The sequence below is a fragment of the Anas acuta genome, chromosome 22, assembly GCF_963932015.1.
Source record: "Anas acuta chromosome 22, bAnaAcu1.1, whole genome shotgun sequence".
Classification (NCBI taxonomy): Eukaryota; Metazoa; Chordata; class Aves; order Anseriformes; family Anatidae; genus Anas; species Anas acuta.
In genome coordinates, this window is record NC_089000.1 from 5,052,869 (window position 1) to 5,070,931 (window position 18,063).

Here is an 18,063-nt window from a genome sequence, read left to right on the forward strand (position 1 = left end):
CAAAACAGAAGCCAAAGACAATGAGTAAATCCCCTCGTGTTCACCCTGTCTCCTCCAGAAAGCCAGCACCAAGCCCGTTGGCCCCAGTCACAGGATGCTGTGGCACAATGAGAGACCTTCGCATTTCAGAGCAGCAAAAAGAAAACCAAACTAAATCTTCAGTCATGGTCTGTACTCAGAGCACTTTATTATGTAAAAAAAAAAAAAGTTACAAAACAAAGCTCGTTGATTGCTTGTCAATTCTTGTCTTCTGCAGAAAGTCATAACAAGATTGTAGCAGACTAAAACGCTTCTGTGCAAATGTCATCATCAAAAATAAATATGTTATTTTATGTACACATAAGTTACTGTCAAATATTAACATTAAAACAGCTCTGTTTACAAATTGGCTGCAGTAAAAATGCAGCATTGTTTTGATCTTCTAAATAATTCAGATGCTTCTTCTGTGACAGAAAAAAGTCATCGACCCCGTTTCTTCTAATTCCTCTCCTCTACGACAGCGAGTCTCGCTTGAAATAATCTGGGCTCAGTCTGAAAGCATTCTGTGCATGGTGCTCAAAATGCAACAGCAGTAGGACAAGGACAGAGGTGTCTTGAAGGCGAAGCTGTGATCAGAGCAGGCTCTTGTTACTGCATCCTCTGCCATCCTCAAGGCACCGCTGGCTGGTAGGAGCGCACACTCCTTAGCCTCCACTGGAAATCTCTCCATTAGAAGGCAGGCTGACTTTCCTCTTGAGTATATTTGTGAAATGCAGATGGGCCTGTCTAATGCCACAGACTGATTTCCTCATAAGGGTTTAAAAGTTAGAAGCTATGAATAGGCTTTTATGAGGACAGGATGACTGCCTAGAGAGCAGAAGTAGAGTTCTCCCCTCCCCAGATACTCATTAAGAACAAAAGAACATCGCATGATGCCTGTATCCAGGACACAGGGATGGTTTAATAACGAACTCGTAGCAGCTGGAAGATTCCTAAGCTCCCAGTGTGGTGTTTCGGTTCTCACAGATGGTGAATCCAGAACATTTCTGTTTGCAGCCTTTCTGATGGCACCTGAGCATTAGGGGAGCTCCACGTCTCCCACTCCTCTGGGCACACAAGCCTTAGTGATTTAGCTCCGTTTCCAAAGAGCTGTCCTTCATATATCTAAATCCATTAAACATCACATCTGGGTGGCTCTCTGGCATCTCCACCTTGCTGGAGAGGGGGTGAAGATGCAGGGCACTGTTGCCGTCCATGGCAATAGTCACTCCAGAGGGGTGAGTATGAGCAGGATCAGCCCCTTTGCCAGCTTCTTGCACAACACGGTAGTTTTCTAGGGTCAAGCTCATGTTAGGGACGGAAGGAGTGCGAGCTACTTCTAACGTCTTCCTTGACCAGACCTTCTGATAGCAGAAGAGGAGAGACAAGACCAGTGTGTCTATGAGCAGCTCAAGCATTTCCACTACAGACAACACTGAGGATCCAAACCAGAGACTCCACTGGCTTCCCATGCTGGACAGAAGCAAATTATCCTGTGGAAAGGATCAAAAGACCACATTTACCAAACATGGAATTATTGCATGTTACCAGCAGATCTGTCAGCTATTTGTCATCTGTGTGACTGTGTGAACTATGACATTTTCAAGTTTATTCCTCAAGAGGAAATCCCACCCATCCTGGGGGCTGTAAATAATCCTCCCTCCAACCATACACAGCACACCATAATTAATAAGAGGTAAAAATGTTTTGAGCTGATCTAGTGTAACCTACTGAGAGTAAAGGAGACTCGTTCACAGACTGGTAGTAGAGCTGCTTGTAGAAGATAGTCACCTTGGCGATGTCCTTCCTGTGTTGGAGAAAAGGAGCAGTTAGCAAGGTGCCCACACCTAGCTAAGTTAGTTAGTGGGCTAAGTTAGTTGGTGGGCTAACTGTAGGTTTCCCCACTTGCTCAAGCTTTCCTCCTGAGTTTAACATTAGCTTGGGAAATTAGGTTAGAAAAAGGTTACAGAAGTGACTGTCTTACAGTGTTGTGAGGAAAGATGGCATATTTATCGGAGGAACCTGTGCATTTTTCTCTTGTCCTCCAGAGTTCTCTAAGGATGAAGATAATCCACATTTTTAATAATACCTTTCTCAGTAACTAACCTGTTGCTAGTAGAGTTATATCCATTCTGATGCCTTAGAGCTTGGCGGACCCAGTCCTGCAACAGATATATGTATGTTACTGGCAATCTTCTGAATTTTGGTGTGTTTAATATTTTGTAAAGGTAGATTTCATAAGCAATAAAATGGGTATTGCTAATAAGGAAAAAGGATGTAGTTAATTGGTTAATGGCATATGGTAGTAGCTGTGGAGTAACAGCTATCTATATTTACCAGACAGCAAGGGGCTACACACTGATATTTCAGGTGTATATAATATTTTGATTCTTAAATTCCGCCTTTAACGGCAACCCCACTAAATCACTTCCTTTTTAAAAATGTATGGGTTGCATTTACACCTGATTGTAATCTATTTCACATGAATTAATTACCTGGTCATACAGCCTGAATGCCCATTTAGCATTAGAGCATAAGAAATGGCAAGAGGTCATCTACTGACTCACAGAGTTTCCATTGCAGCCTGCAGGATCTCACAAACAGCAACGCGTGAGTGATTATACCACAACACCCACTGGAAGCAGAAAGTCCTTATCACCGTTTTGGAGGTGGGAACTCAGGCAGTGAGATGAATTTTTTTCAGGTCACAAGGAAATTTGGATCAGAACTGGAGCTGAATTTGCCTCTCCAGACTCTCAGTCTGACATCTCAGCTGTGGAGGCATTACACTGTGCTCAGGTCTTGGACTACTTTGCTTTATTTGCCTCTTCCTTTGCTGCTGCCCAGCTCTTTGTGTTCATCCTTAATGTGCCCGCAAACATACTAGATACAGCTTCACCTCTAAACTAAGCCATTGTCTGTATGGATTACCTGAGACTTTGCTGATGGCCATTTAGCTGTCCCAGCAGACACCTTGTACAGCGATTCCCTGTTAAGATAAAAATGGAGATTATAATCACTACGACTCTTGGCATTTAGAAGTGAAGGAGTTCAACAAGCCGACTGCTTGCCCAAAGCAGAAATACTAGGAGCTGATCTTGAGGACCCTGGAAAAAGCTTTGTAAATCAGCTTAGAAAACAAAACCAGAGGTTGGCTGAGAACTGTTCGGATTGGGAAAAAAAACTAGAACAGTTTGAAAATCCCAGAACTCCTCTTTGATGTGGTCAAAACCAAGGTATTTGATATTTTGCTTTAAAATTCCCTCTTTCTATTTTGAATGCTGGCACTTATTGTGCTCTGCTCTTGTGACCTACCGGCAAGGCTTGGGGCACTGGTCAAAACAATTCAGGTGATGATTTCTGAGCCTGTTGTAAAGCTGGTAAAAGCAGTGACCTGGTGGAAAAAATGAGAGAAACACACTCAGACATTTCCTCAGGAAATGGAAGGCATCTACAGAGTGGAAGGGCAGCAATCTAAGGAGCCGTGTAAGCTGTGACTGTGCCAGGGAGGCGTTCCCTGCTGGCAAGGACAGGACAGAAGTGTTTTGCTCTTACCCCACGCAGGTTGCTTGTTGTAGTTACAGTACTCAGCACCGGGAGGCAGTGGGTAGTAGTAATAGCCACAGCCACATTTTCGAACCATTATGTGCTGAAAGCAGGAATGCAGACAAGCCTGGAAAAAAATAAATAATAAAAAAAAATGGATCAGACAGAAATTCCCCAAACCTTCAGACCATTGTGTGCAGCTGCTAGGAGATGTACATATTTCATGACTGCAAAAAGATGCCAGCCATTACTAGGGCAAGCTGAGGCAAAAGGTCTTCACTTTTCACTCCACGACTTTCCTTCTGAGAACATCATGGAACTCAGTGAGACAGATCTCTTTCTGATTATGTCCTGTAACATCTCAGTTAAACAGCCCAAGCATCCAGAGCCAGGAGCAACTACTTACAAAATCAAAAACCTGATGGCCCAAGAACATCCTCCCAGAACAGGACCTCCCAGCCTTGGCTGGTTCGCTGCCTCATCTCCCCTGTGCCACAAGGAGGGGAGAGCCCCAGTATCCCCTGCTCAGTGAAACACATTCCCAGCTCTAACACCATGTTTGTGAGCTACTTTTGGATGGCATAAATCACTGTTATCTCCAGCAGTGATCCTACTGATTTGTAAAAGCTCTCTGGAGAGTAAGTTATGGATTTTTTGGTATTTATCTGCTCTGAGTAAGCTGGGGCCTCAGCCAGCCACTCTGACAATACCTGCAGGGTGTAGGAGTTGTTGTACAGGAGTTTAACATTCACATCACTGCCATCAGTCGTGCATTTCCCATAATTGCCACCCAGGCGATTCACCTCATCCTGTGGACACAGAAAAGAGGCCTGAGTGATTAGAAGCTTTAATTGGCCCTAGCCATTACCATCTAAACTTAACTGTACGGGGCACCATATATATCAAGGACAGAAAGTAAGCTTATATATATATATATATTTGGTCAGTCACTATGGCTCAGCTGACAAGCAGTAACTCATCACATCAACATAACCCAATCACTTTTGGATGTTTGTTCTCATCCTTATAGGCACATGAAGCCCCTTGTGTGGAGGTACACCAAGGTGTAGGAGCCTCAGTGTAAAAAAAAATCAGTCTTCCCAATGTACTGAGGACCAAAAGGTCACTTGTACAGTTGGAATAATTTTGTTTTACCTATGGGAACCTGAGCACAGTGGAGAGAGAAAATGGGCTTGCATGCAGAGTCAAAGTGAACAACAGAGCCTCACAAGCCCATTGTGTGAGTCAGTCAGAGTTCGTCTCCTTGCAACTTTCTGCCATCAGAAGGAAAAGAAATAATGCTCTTGAGCAAGTGACTAACCTGCTGAATGCCTATGGTGGTTGCAATGCCTGGTCTGATGTCAAAGCCTTCGTGCTCAAGGAATGGTGTCTGATTGTGGTTGTGTATCATCACTTTCACACCTGCTACTGTAGACAGGAGTGGGATGTGATCCTTCTGCTCTGCTCTCAGGATAAGGGAAAGTCCTGTAAACCACAGAAAAGGGAAGCTTGTAACAATTTATTTGGGGTTGAAATAGGAACGTCACCACGTCTTGAATTCTCAGCACTGATGAAATTGCTCTTAGCTCACAGAAGACGCACTGGTTTTCCTTAGAGACCTGGTGAATGGTCAGGTAGCTGTTGCACCAGCCTACTCCAAAACTGTAATAATGTTCTGCCTGAAACCTGGAACATCATTCTGCGTGCTATAGTTATGTAACTAGCTGATACAGCCATCATATACTTGTGGCTAGTGAAGCACCAAATACAGCACATAATTCGTGCTACCAGACTAGAAGGGAGGGCTATATATCAGTAAGACATTTATAGAAGACAGATATTTAATCCATAGTCAAATTATGTTCACTTTACCTCATCCCACCCTTTGTCAAGTAACATACCATAAGGAATTCCCGGTTTTGTTGCTGTCCAAAAGGAGTCTGTTCCCTTGCTGTTAAAAGTATAGCAGCTTCCGAAGACTGGGTGGTGAAAGTGAACATAGTCACTGAAACCAAGAGAGATTTTGATAGGTTTTAATTGCAAGTGTAAGAATGCCTTTACTTCTACAAAGCATGTGTTTTGTGTATAGGGGGTGTGTGTATGTACAGGGGTGCCTATAGGAAAGAATTACTAATTCACCAAAAAAACAGGAAAAATTAGCTGCTCAGAAATTCACTGCTTGCAGGTTACAGCCAGAGTGGCAAATACAGGAGTCAAATTCAGAGATCTGACCTGTGTTTCCTTCTACCAAACAGATTCATTTGTTTCCTGCCTGTCTCAAAATCCAGGCAGGCTGAAACATGAGACCAATTCTGTGTTCTGAACACAGAATCACAGAATGGTTTGGGTGGGAAGGGACCTTAAATATCATCTAATTCCAACTCTCCTGCTATGGCCAGGGACACCTCCCACTAGATCAGGTTGCTCAAGGACAACCTGTCCTTAAAAACTCCCAGGGATGGGGCATCCAATCACTAAGACAAAGAGCTTCTCTCTCCTAGTACACTTAAAACTTATACCACTTAGGGTCGTGATGAACTTCTGTGGCCAAGTCAGCCAAAGGCATGAAGGAATTAGAAACTACAACTTTGCTTTTGTGCTAGGCAGCAGGCCCACTTTGCCTCAAGGCACAAAAGGGTGCAGAAAGACCATCAGACCCTGTTGGCATTACCTGAGTCCTCCTGGCATAAAGGTTAAGAGCAATCCTTGTGCTCAAGGGCCAAGTCACATGGCAAGAGCAATGAGACCCTTATTCTTCCCATTCTCTCCCCACTTTTTATTGTTCCAGTAAAAACAGTCCCCACTTTTACGCTCCTTTCCACCCATGCAGGCAATCATTCACTATTTATCATCCAATACAGTCAGCACGTCCCTGTACTAGTGAAGTCTCAGTTCCTGCTGAATTTCCCTTAGGCTTTTTTGACAGCCTAATACACTCACTACCAATCATAGAGGCAACTCATGGGGCAACGCCAGTTTCTAGGTTCCTAGCTCTGTGCTTTGATCACGACAGGCGGCTCTTTCTTTGAGTCAGGTCTCCACCAAGAGCTGAGTCTGGCAGTTTGCCACGAGATGCGATGCCTCACCCTACAGGCTCAGTTTCAAGTCCCTGAGTTTTGCTGAAATCGCAGTCAGCACCTCAGGAAGCAACATACCTGGGCCTGCAGGGCTCCCCATCATACTGGCAGGAGTAGACCATATCTTCTATCTGCTCCTCGTGATCAGAGATGTTGATTATAACCGGCAGCTGGGACATGATATTCATGTAGTGAAACCTGTACCATTCAAGAATTGCATCCATCCCAGATGAATAGGTCTTGTAAAAGCAGTTCCCACCTGTGGCATTGCACTGGGAAAAAAAGAAGAGAGGAACCATTCAGCATAACCAGGCCATGACAACTTGAGGGTGACAGAGATCAGGGGGCAAAGGAAATACCACATATAAGGACGTGGGGAACCTCTATTTTTCCAGAAAATGAAGTGTCTGAGCACTTTAGCTATGTGATAAGCACCTTCTCTCCCTGAGACTAAATTAGGTGTGCTCCTTCATCTCAGTGGTCTCAGTGGGAAAAGAGACAGATGAAAGCAGAGGAGCAAACTCAAGTACGTTGGGAGAAAGAAGGAGAGGGGTGGTAGGAATTCTCTACAACCCATGAATCATGGACCAAGTCCTGAGACGCTTTCTTTGTTCTTACTCAGGCCTTAGACAGGTGAACACCCACAGGTTCTGGTGAAAGTGTGCTTGGTGAAGGACCTCAGGAGAGGGCAGGGCGATAATCATCAGGCAAAAATTGCTGGCCTTTCAAGCCACATCAATTTCTCTCTCAGAGCTGTTGCTCTTAGGTCTGTGCTAATTCTGTTCATGAGATGAAGGAGTTGAAGCATTCATGTTATTCTCCAAAGTAACAAGTACCCATTTGTGGTATTCATTGTCTTGATTATTTATTGTCATGTCTTGTGTTATCCATGACAATTCTAGTGCCCCAGTACCACAGCATTTAGACACTGAGGAAATTCTTGTTGTTTTAGATGGGCTCTTCATTCTCTTTTATTTCTGGGCTCACCTGCTAAGTGTGGATGTTTTGTATAATTTTAGAAAGGGGTACAATGATTCCCACAGCCTATTGCTACCTTTCTGTACCAAATTCATTACTGCCAGAGGGACTTTACAGGTGGGTGAGTTGTGTAAGGCCACTGAAGTTTTTATTGCTTCACTTGACAAGAACCATGGCAATCAGCACAAAATGATGATGATATAGGGATGGACTCCTCCTCAAATATCCTCCAAGCTGTCATTACACAGCACTAAAACTACTTATTTTTTTCACTGACTTGTTGAATGTACCTGGTGAGATCTCTGTCAGGGCCTTGAATGTCCCTATAGACCTTAACAGCCCTGAGCAGCCTCACCTGGGGCCTCCACCTGGGGCCAGGAGCCCATTTAAGCTCAGCTTGGGGTCTTCAAGCTCTTTTTGGGGGATGCTGTAGGACTGCTGGTCTCTATTGAGACCACAGCTATGTCCCTGCCTCACCACAGGCCTTTTTGACCCAGACCCTGACCCGTGGACAAGCCTCCTGACCTCGAACCTGCCTCATCACTGGGATCTCAGCTATGAGCTGGATTTTGGTCAAAGCTGGCCATCGTCTTTGTGCTCTTCTCACTCAGGTAAGGTGTGATGGGGCCCTGTAAGAGATGTCCCTGCCCTGCTGGCCTTGGCTTCTCTCTAAATCTGCCCTGTCTGGGAACAGATTCATATCTTTAAGATGACACACACTTACCAGCTTGAAGCCCACGCCAGACTGTCTCTTTCCTGTCTTATTGTTGATCTCAGGTGTTCTCAGTAGTGCGAAGTTTTGGCTCAGTTTGAAGCTGGATCTGCTGAGGTTGCCTGTGCTTGACAAGTCTCTCATGTGGATGTTTTTCTCGTTCATGTGGAACAAGCTGGCTGTTGTGTTGATGCCGTATAGAAAAGCAATAGATTCCTCTGCCATGCGATCCAACTGAACCAAGTGTTCACTGACCAGCTCAAATCTGTGAGGACCAGAAATATTTGCTAGGTGTGAATATCTATGCTTCTTTGAGACAAAAGCACTTAACGTGCCTCATAGTAACTATAAAATGCTGTTCTCATGGTCTCTGCAGACCTTGATGTCTGCCTGAGAAAAGGTAGCGATTGTGCTGCTGTGCTCAGCATGTCTAATTTCATTGAGTTAATTTATTAGGAACTCCAGCAGCTGCATTTCCAGTTTCTGGGTCCTCCTCTGAAAACCTCAAAGTTTGCTGTCGTGCAACATCAGCTGCACAAACAGGCCCTCCTGTCAGCCAATTACTTAATTGTTTCTGAGGAAATTACACAATTCCTTCAACCTCTTGATAAATTGCCACTACTGTATGAGCCTTGTTTGACAAACATACTCCGAAAGACTTCCACGGAAGGTTTATTGTTTCATTAAAGTCCTTTGTCTGAACAAAAAAAAAGGCAGAGTCAGCATTAGTGTGAGTCACTCCAGTGATCTGTGATTTAGCTATGAATAAATACATGCAGTAACCATGTATTTTGGGGAAGGAATATTTTTATCAGAGCATGAAATCAGTTAGCACTCGAACCAGGTGTCGAGGCAGAGTTCTCCTGATCCTGAATCAGTGCATCAGATAAACTGCTATGTACTGTTGCCCAATTCCAAACAAGATCTGGTCTGAAAACCAGTTTGGAAATAAATCCTTCTGCATCTCACGGGCCTTTCTACTGCCCACCCTGCCTGGATCAGCAGCAAAGCTCCTCCAGGCTTCACTCAGTCACCTTCTAGGCCCTTGTAGCTAAAGACAGGGTTATAGCCAAGGGGAAAAAACATGTTACCTGTATGGGTCCAGATTGCAGATAGTGATTGCTGGAAACATCTTGGGCTCGGAATCAATGGACATGGTCAGGACAACCGGGTAGGCCCAGTACTGACTGAACATAAGTGCAAATTGCCAGTACAACATGCCGAAGCTGGCGAGTAAAAGCAGAGTCCAAAAAGCTGTTTTCATCTTGTTGCTGTCCGAGCACACGAGGCGGATGGTGCCATGGATTGTGGTGTTCTTGCAGAAGAACTCAAACATGTCCTTGAAGGAATCATAGAACTCGATCAAGCCTTCTTTTCTCTCTTCCTCCTCTCTCGCCACTTCCTGCTCCATCCTTTAAGTCCGTTTCTGTTTAACAAGAAGGAAAGAAAATAGCTTGTGAGAGAGACCACGGTTGATCTGTGGACATGTTCAAACAGGGTGTGAATGAGTTTATTAGCAAAAAGCTGAAAATAGCTATGAGCTGGCCTTTGTCCCTCTTCACAGAGTTTGAATATCAGGGAGTAGCAAAACTCAAATGTTCTGCATGCTGCTTCCTAAGTACCTTCAAGTGATTTTATCACACGCACTATGACATCTCTGTTAGTGTGGATATGCAAAGTTAATGTGACTAATACCCAAGCTGCTGAGAAGTCTTCAGCCAAAGCAGTGTGTAGCTTGCTTCTTTCTAAGAATACTGAGGACCAACACTTAATTCTGAAAAATCTACTCCCATTTATTAATGGATGTGCAACTAATTCCTTAATATAAGTAAATTGCTGGTGAAACGTGCTGGGCTAGGAAGCTTGAAAATGTCTCAGAATGAGCAGTATGGCTTCATCCTTATGTCAGGGAATCAAAGGATAAATCCAGCTTTCCAGTGTGTGGAAGGGAGAAATTAGGACTGGTTTTGAACTATTGCATGGTCTGACATTCTGTAGAGTGGAAGTGAATGGGATTAATGTCTGATATTCCTGAAATACAGCCACTTCCGAGATGAAATACAGTATTTCATAGTTCAAATGAGTACAATCAGATCTTCAGGAAAGGAAGTGGAGGGAAACTCCTCAGTTGAAACCACAGAGGGAATTAACCAAATTGGGATGTGGATAGAGCATTGCAGCTCCTACTTAAAATTAAATGCTCTTTGGTTGTTTCTGAAGACCACAGTAACATTAATTACTGCCATTAGAAATTTTGCCATTACCTCTTACATAAATACTTTCTTCCAAGAATCTACAAATCTCTTTATAAAGGGGGTCTTATCTTTATCTCTGTTTTACAGGTGTGAAAATGAGGAACAGAAATTGAACATCATCCAAGAGTGGCATAACTGGAAATCAAAATCCACATCTGCTTCGTCATGGTAAGTAAAAAGTCTGTTACGCTACGCTAGATTATCTCAGAATTTCTGCTGATGAAAGTGAATGTTATTTATGCTCGTGTGCTTTAGTCAGCATGGACTGATGGAATCTTCCCAGGTTTCAGTACCGGCTTGGACATAAGATTTATGTTGACATACTTCCACTTAGTGAACATGACATCAAGTCCTGTAATATGTGAGTTTCCAACATGACAGCACTCTATGAATCACCCTGCTTATTATGCTATTAAGAGAAGTTTTTGCTGGTTGCAACACTTCTCTCCAACCTTAACTCCAAATAACAATCTGTTAAGTACACTGTTAACAGAGTTTGAAGTCAAGAAATGCGCACACAAATAACTAAAGCATGGTTCAAAGTGGGCTCTGCAATAGTGAAACAAATACTCAAGACCCAGTGAAGGGTCCAATGTGTTTGGGGTTGTCTCAGCCTGAGGAGCCAGTGAGGGTACCCCAGGTCTGCTGATAAATGCTGATGCCCTGACCTTCAGTGCCTGCATCCTCAACTAGACCTCTCCATGTCAAAACATGGTTTTATCTCAAAGGTTCTTGGACTAGGATGCTTCAAATGAAATACTAGCTTAAGCTGTTAAGAAAGTCCCTTCTGTGTATTTTTCATGTCAGAAAGATTAGGAATAATCATGTAATACTGAATTGCACTTCAGAAAGCTGTACATCAGATCAGCTTTATGACAAACAGCACACAAGTGTATTATCTGACAAGGAAACCCTGCTTATTACCAGTTATTTTCCCCAAAGACCGTGACAGATCCGTGTTTGTATTTTCTGAGCTATCATTTCACAATAATAACACAAAATTCACTCAAGGGCATATGAATTTGCTGTATGCGTTAAAATTAATCATGACAAATTATTTTTCAGTTTTCTTAAAATACATGTGAACAAATACAGAAAGCTCAAGCAAAGTGACATATAAATATAAAAGGCATGAACAATTAAAAGAATGTTATAAAGAACTGAAGTGGGAGATGAGAATTTCCCCTTTTGCTACAGCGAAATACTGTGTTTTTGCATTGTGCTGATATGGTTGATCTGCTATTCCCCCATAGACTACCCAGAGCCATAGTTTTGAATCACTGGCTACAAATTTTACCAGCCAGACTTACAGCTGAAGGCTTCCATCTGAGTGCTTCTTTGTTCAAAAGGATTATCTGTGGCAAACTAGAAATGAATCCATGGTAGTCTTGTTACCACTAATTGCCACACATTTTTTGTTAGATTAAATTTTGAGGCTAAATTATGCGTTCAACCTTTATCTTATTCAATCTTTTCTAATTTTATTTGAATAAAAATAAATGAAAACAAGTCTACAGTGTATTTTAACAAATATATTGGATGAGCCCTTGAATACTTACAGTGGTTTAAGATGGAAATGAAAACTGAGACTAAAATGGGAAAATGAAATTTGTTACTGTAATAATCTTACTACAGCCAGACTTGCTCTAATGAGAAAAAGAATTAAAGGTAATATTTACCAAAAATGAATGGCAAATCTGTCAAACACTTTTTCTATGTATAATTTGGAATCTAAAAAAAATAAATAAATACCTGTAAGCTTTCAAACCATAGCTTTTAGGGGCAGTGCAGTTCCTAGAAATTCTGATTTGGCTCTTGAGGCTATGGCTAGCTAGTTCATACCATTTGAAAACATTCTTAAAGCAGCTAAAGTGGAAAACCTTATGGCAATCTTTCAAAATGCACATGTACAGGCAACAGAACATCCTCTCTACCGGTTTCCCAGGCGAGCCTACCGCTAATTCATTTAAAAATTGCAATTGCAGTCAAGGACTTAATAAAACAGTGAACAGTTGACTGTCTTGCCTGTGGTAAGTGCCTGGAGAGAGGCTGCAGGTTATAGAGCCTGTGGAAGTGAGAAAGCAATGGCAGACAGGTATATGTTCATCGGTTATCACAGCAACGCAATGCTCAGCACATTAAACACCTACACGCACATCATGTAGTCAAACATTTAACCTTGTATATATCTGTACCTATAAATAAATCATACATCTATACAGAAACATACAGTAAAACAACGAAGTCCAAATTTCAAAAACATCTCTACCGTACCTTGGCAGGAGCTCTATGTTTTAGAGTAGGCACTAAGCTCGGCCTTCAGCTTTTTCCTGGACAGAAGACAAGTCTCGGTCCCAAGCTTTGGCTGCCTTTTCTAACTGAAGATATGCTGGAGCTGTCCAGCCTATATGGATCAAATTGATGACATCAAAAGGGGCAGGTCTTAAAAAACAAATCATGGGAATTATTCAAAGCATGATCCAGGGAATAGGAAGTGAATGAACTGGACAAACAAGTTAACATTAAGGTTACACTTGAGTTAAGGTTGGTATGACTGGGGGGGATGGGGGTGATCCTTTTTTTTTAATGGCCAGAACAGTTTTTTAGCCATAATTTCTATAAATATCTAGTGAAGTAGTCATGGGAGCTGGAAGGTTCTTCGTGCTCTGAGCTTCCCTATCAAGGAATGAGCTTTCTGCCTTCTTTCCATGGTTTCCGGAGGCTTGCATGATCACTAGTAATTGAAGCCATTAGGGTTTCTATATGTGTGCTTCAGGAATTACATACCTAGGTGTAATCTGAAATGATCAGCTACCCGGTCTGTGTAAGGCGCACGTGGCAGTGGATTTCTTCCTGCTTCTCCAAAACTATTGCTCACCTGTAGTGGGTTCTCCCACATCTGTTAAAAACTCAGCTCTTCAGATGGTGGGACCTGAATGGACTCAATCTGAGCTATCAATCATGATAATTGATTTAAAACAGGGCACTCTGCTTTTGTAATAGCACTTAGTTAAGACTTATAAAAGTCTTTAGCAAAATTATTTGGTATTCTGAAACTTCCTAAAACAAACAAAAAACCCTTGATTTACTTGCATAATTAATACTGACATCTGCCCAGCTGGAATACAGCTCTGGGTTGGTTTTGCAAGGAGCTTGTTATAAAATATCAGATACTCTGGATATGGATAATGTTTAGAGCTCCAAATCTGACCTGCGGAGCTTCTGCCTGCCTTTCAAAATCACCTAGTAAATGGGTTTTCTGTTACATTGGAAATTGTGAGATACCTTTAGCTGCGAAATACAAGATAATTGAAATTTCTTGTGAAATTGAATTCAAAAAGGGAGACAAAGATCAGGAAAAACTGAGAAAATACTCTTCTGATTTTGATTAATTTAAATCCTTGTATGGTCTCTTTACATTTTTATCAATTGTTTTGTGGGGGTTTGATTTTAGGAAAACATAACATTAAAAACATTCATCTCAATGTTAAGAGAATGTTCTAAAAGAATTAAAGAGCTGCTATTAATGTCTTTGCCTTCTTCCGTACTAAAAGGAAATTTTGCAAAACTATTTGGAAAATGTTTTAGATTTTGAAAAAGCCAGTACTTTAGGGTGTAAAAAACAAACTTGAAATTAAAAAGAAATCTAGTTGGCTCTGAAGTTAACAGTTACAATAGAGCCACTTGTCACTGATTGATGAAGCCGTTAAATTCTCGTTAAAAATCTCCGAACACTGAAAACCTACTTCTGTCATCTTCATTTATTCGTCCCCCACCCTTCTTTCTCTCCTTTTATATTGTGTAATAGCAAAAGGCAACAATAAATCCTTGACAATGAAATTATTGCACAATGAGCGCACAAGGCAAATTCTGTTGCTTCATTATGGCTGCAGGCCTCGGTGTAGGGATTGCCTGGCCGCACATCCGAACAATGCCTTCTGAGCCAGCCATGAGATTTTCCTGCAGGAAATGAAGAACTGGATGTGCAGACACGGCTGTCCCTCGAGCAAGAGGCCCTTTCTGTTTGCCCTCACTCATTTGTCATCCCATGACCTGCACTGCAGGCAGAAGGGAAGAAAACTCTTGGGCTGGTTCAAAGTTGGTGTTTCTATCCGAAATCCAGAAATAGATACTGTAAATAACACTCGTGATGCAGTCCTTTAGTGCTGCAGAGAAAGACTATGCTGTAATTACTTCCAGTGGGACAGAAAATCTGTTAGTGCTTGTATGCTGTAAGAGGGAAGGAGAATGTGTGTGCCCACCACCCCTTTGCCAGGTTGGGCTTTGCTCGAGGTGTTATAGCTACTGCCCTACTCCATGCTCCCAACCCTTGGTTCTGCACCCATCTTGTGGATTGCTGAAACAGGAGTGAAAATGAGACTGCACAAAAGGAGCACTTGAATACGTGCCTATCTCCGTATCAGCACCCGCTTGGAGTAACACAAGAGGTACAAAGAATGTCCTGCAGGCAGAGAGAGACTGCAGCTATTTCACGTGGACAGGGGAGATAATCAGTGAATTGATGTTCCTTGTGGAATGGACTTAGGCACTTACAGAAATCTACACTTGGATGATTTTTTTTGTTTATTTTTGAATATTTCCTGACAGCTGGTGCTGGAATTTTTGTTCTCTGTCGAGTAAACCCCTCTCATTGCCCTTGTTAGATACAAGCAGATGAACTGTGCAGCTAGCAGCCAGCATGCAGAGCATTTGGGGCGGGGGGGGGGGGAACTGCCCCTTACTAGATGTGCTGTTACAGGCCGGAGTTGTAAAAATAAATAAAAGATAAAAAAAAAAATAAATTAATAGTAAAGTCTCAGAGATTGAACAGGGGAGTGTAGTAATGATCTCTAGCTTGAGTCCCTCCTGCTTTGTCTGGCTGGCCCTGCAGAGCTCAAATAGCATCATCCACCCTCACTTATCTGGAATGACATGCCACAGTGTCTGAACTTGTAAGAGCAAGGAGTTGCAGTGAGGTCTGAGCACACTGGTGTGAGTGCTTTCCTTAATCATGGAAATGACCCCCCCCCTTGATCCCTCCCCAAGGTACTGTGCTGTGACCCCACAGCTCAGAGAAGCCAACCTGGAGCTGTCCTCCCATAGGAACCTGAGGACACTCCAACAGCTTGGTCACAGACTTCCCCAGTTGGCTGAGAGCTGCTTGAGCTGAGAGGCATAAAACAAATCAGCAAACTGAAATGATGCATCCAACCCCCCTGCTCCTAGCAGCTCTCCTTGCTGCCACACCATGCTGTAAACTTCACTGTAATTTGCTGTCCACTAACTGCACAAACCGTCCTTCAGTTATTAACTTTCTCCCTTGCTGCACTTGTTTCCTATTACTGTGCTCTCTCACACTTAAGTGTTTCATTACTTTCTGTTCTTTTTCCTGAACTTGCCTGTGTCTGGCAGAGATTCCCACTGCTTTCCCTGCCCCAATCTTCAGCCTCAGCTGAGCAAAGCAGCCCCTGGCACCCGTGTCCTCTGGGAGCAGGAGGGTGCCGGAGCAGATCCTGCACCCTCCTGCCTCCAGCAGGCTTTGTAAGTCTGAAGTTCATCTCGATTTTTTTTAGAGAATCAGGCTTTACTCACGTCACTTGCTCCTGCATGGGTGCTGTTTGATATCCTGGAGTGCCCCAGGTACTCTCTCAAGCCATCTTCCCACATTTTCCCTCATTGCAGAGGACCCGGCATACCAACCCGGCTTTCCCCACGCCGGGATCGGTGTGACTTGCCTCCTCCTGTTTTGTGGAAACTCCCTCAGAAGGCTTTCTTCATGGCCACTGGACGAGCCAGTCTATTCCTCCTCCCACTCACGGGCGGACAAACTCCTGTGGGCAACTCGAGCAGAAGGAAACTCCCAGCATTTCCTCCTTGTCTTCTTGGTTGGCTGCGCCGCGTATGGGCTTGAGCTGGCACGCACTGGGCTCTGCCTCCTGCCTTTGCTCCTGGCTCTTCCTAGGCAGAAGCACGTTGTCTTCCTTTCTGGACACAAAATTGTTCTCTGCTGCCCTCCTGGATAAAGGAGCAGTGCTCGGAGATATTATGGGAGTGCTGACAGCTTGTCCGGCCCCACGCAAGAGGCAGAACAATGGCAGTCCCTGCCCTGGAGAGCTTTTGAATATTGCTTCATGTCTCCTGATCCTGCCCCGAATGTTCCCATACTGACCCTGTTTTTCAGATGCTTTCCTCACCTCCGGGTATTTCAACTGAAGCTCTCTGTTTACCAAAACCTCTTCAGAGAACCCCAGTGTTCATTGTTTGACCTGTGTGATGCTTTGAGCAGTGGCTGAGGGGATCTATATCTCAAAACCACAGTGAGCTCTGCCTGCAGGAACAGAATAGCATTGGCGTACCTCAGCTTCCCTTCTGCGCTGGTTTGCACCCAGCCAAGGCAGCGTCAAGTGCTGCAGAGGCTGCCAAACCTGCTCAAGGCAGTAGGTGAGGGCTCCTTAACCTGTGCTGAGCTCCCTGGTGCTCCGGTTTTGTCACCAGCAGCGCCTGAGTTAGCAAGGCTGAAGCTAGCTGGAACATCCCTACAAAACCCAGAAGTCAGAGCATCGAGCACATGCGTGTTCTGCTAGTCACCAGCCATTTAAGCGTTCCCTAATTACACCCCTCGTTATGAAAAGGCCCCACGTAAACCCTGCTTTTCATTAAGCCTCCACCAGAGGCGCTTACAGTCAAAAATGCAGCTTCAGAAGCAAAATCCTGCTCGCTCCCAGTATGACCAAGCATTCATTTCCACTCACTCACCTGTCTGAGTAAGACGTCTGTAGCTGCTCCTGTCATCCCTCTGGGATAGTACCTGCTCTTTCTTTTCCTTCCTGTTCTCTGCTCTCCTCGTTCTTTAGTCACAGGCCTTCAGAGATGCTGTTCCACCTGTTGGGACCTGCCTACCCCTCAGCCATTTCGAAGGTTGACAGGCCGGTGAAATCCTGCTTGCCGGTGGACTTTTTATCCTCCTCCAGCTCAGACGCAGTATCTGTAGGAATGCTGAGGCAATTAGGACTGGCAGAGGCTGTAGGACATCAGTCAGAACTTCTTGTTCTGTGGACATAAGCGATGAAGCTGCCTTGCAACCACAGACCCCGTATCTCCATCACACCCAAACGCCAAATCTCCCTGAGCAGTTGTCCAAGCTCCTGGAGCAGGTGGCAGATGGTACCTCTGGCTCCTGTCTTCTGGGAACGGGAATGCAGATCTGCCCCCGTGGTCCCTATTGCTCTTGGTACCGAGGACAGAGACTGCAATGCAATGTGTTAGCAGTTCCTGGGGGTTATTCCATCCAGCAAATTCAGGCTTTCCTACTGGGAGCTGGAAGAGATGTGGACAAGAAGAAGAGGCACCACAGTATGGCAGCTGGGAAGGAGGGGAATGAAGAAACTTGGAACAAACTGCGCAAGGGCAAAACAGTCATTAGCAAATCAGTAACTGAAACTAGCTATTACATAAGTGGCTGTGGCAGCTGTCATAC

General features: G+C 43.8%; 1 protein-coding gene and 1 long non-coding RNA gene across 2 annotated transcripts; one reads left to right on the forward strand and one right to left on the reverse strand.

Annotated features, from left to right (window-relative positions):
• Positions 1-186: 186 nt before the first annotated feature.
• SCNN1D (sodium channel epithelial 1 subunit delta) lies at positions 187-16,371 on the reverse strand. Its single transcript, XM_068658321.1, has 13 exons — positions 16,179-16,371; positions 9,423-9,757; positions 8,344-8,596; positions 6,720-6,913; positions 5,466-5,569; positions 4,886-5,049; positions 4,275-4,373; positions 3,574-3,691; positions 3,334-3,412; positions 2,950-3,007; positions 2,125-2,180; positions 1,750-1,825; positions 187-1,511 (listed from the first exon to the last, which is right to left on the reverse strand). Exons 2-13 carry the CDS (start codon positions 9,740-9,742, stop codon positions 1,101-1,103), a joined length of 1,932 nt encoding a protein of 643 aa, XP_068514422.1. The 5' UTR covers positions 9,743-9,757; positions 16,179-16,371; the 3' UTR covers positions 187-1,100.
• LOC137843271 (uncharacterized) lies at positions 8,022-15,921 on the forward strand. The gene is made up of 3 exons (XR_011089432.1): positions 8,022-8,230; positions 10,674-10,754; positions 14,480-15,921. It is a non-coding gene; the product is annotated as an uncharacterized lncRNA (long non-coding RNA).
• Positions 16,372-18,063: the final 1,692 nt, after the last annotated feature.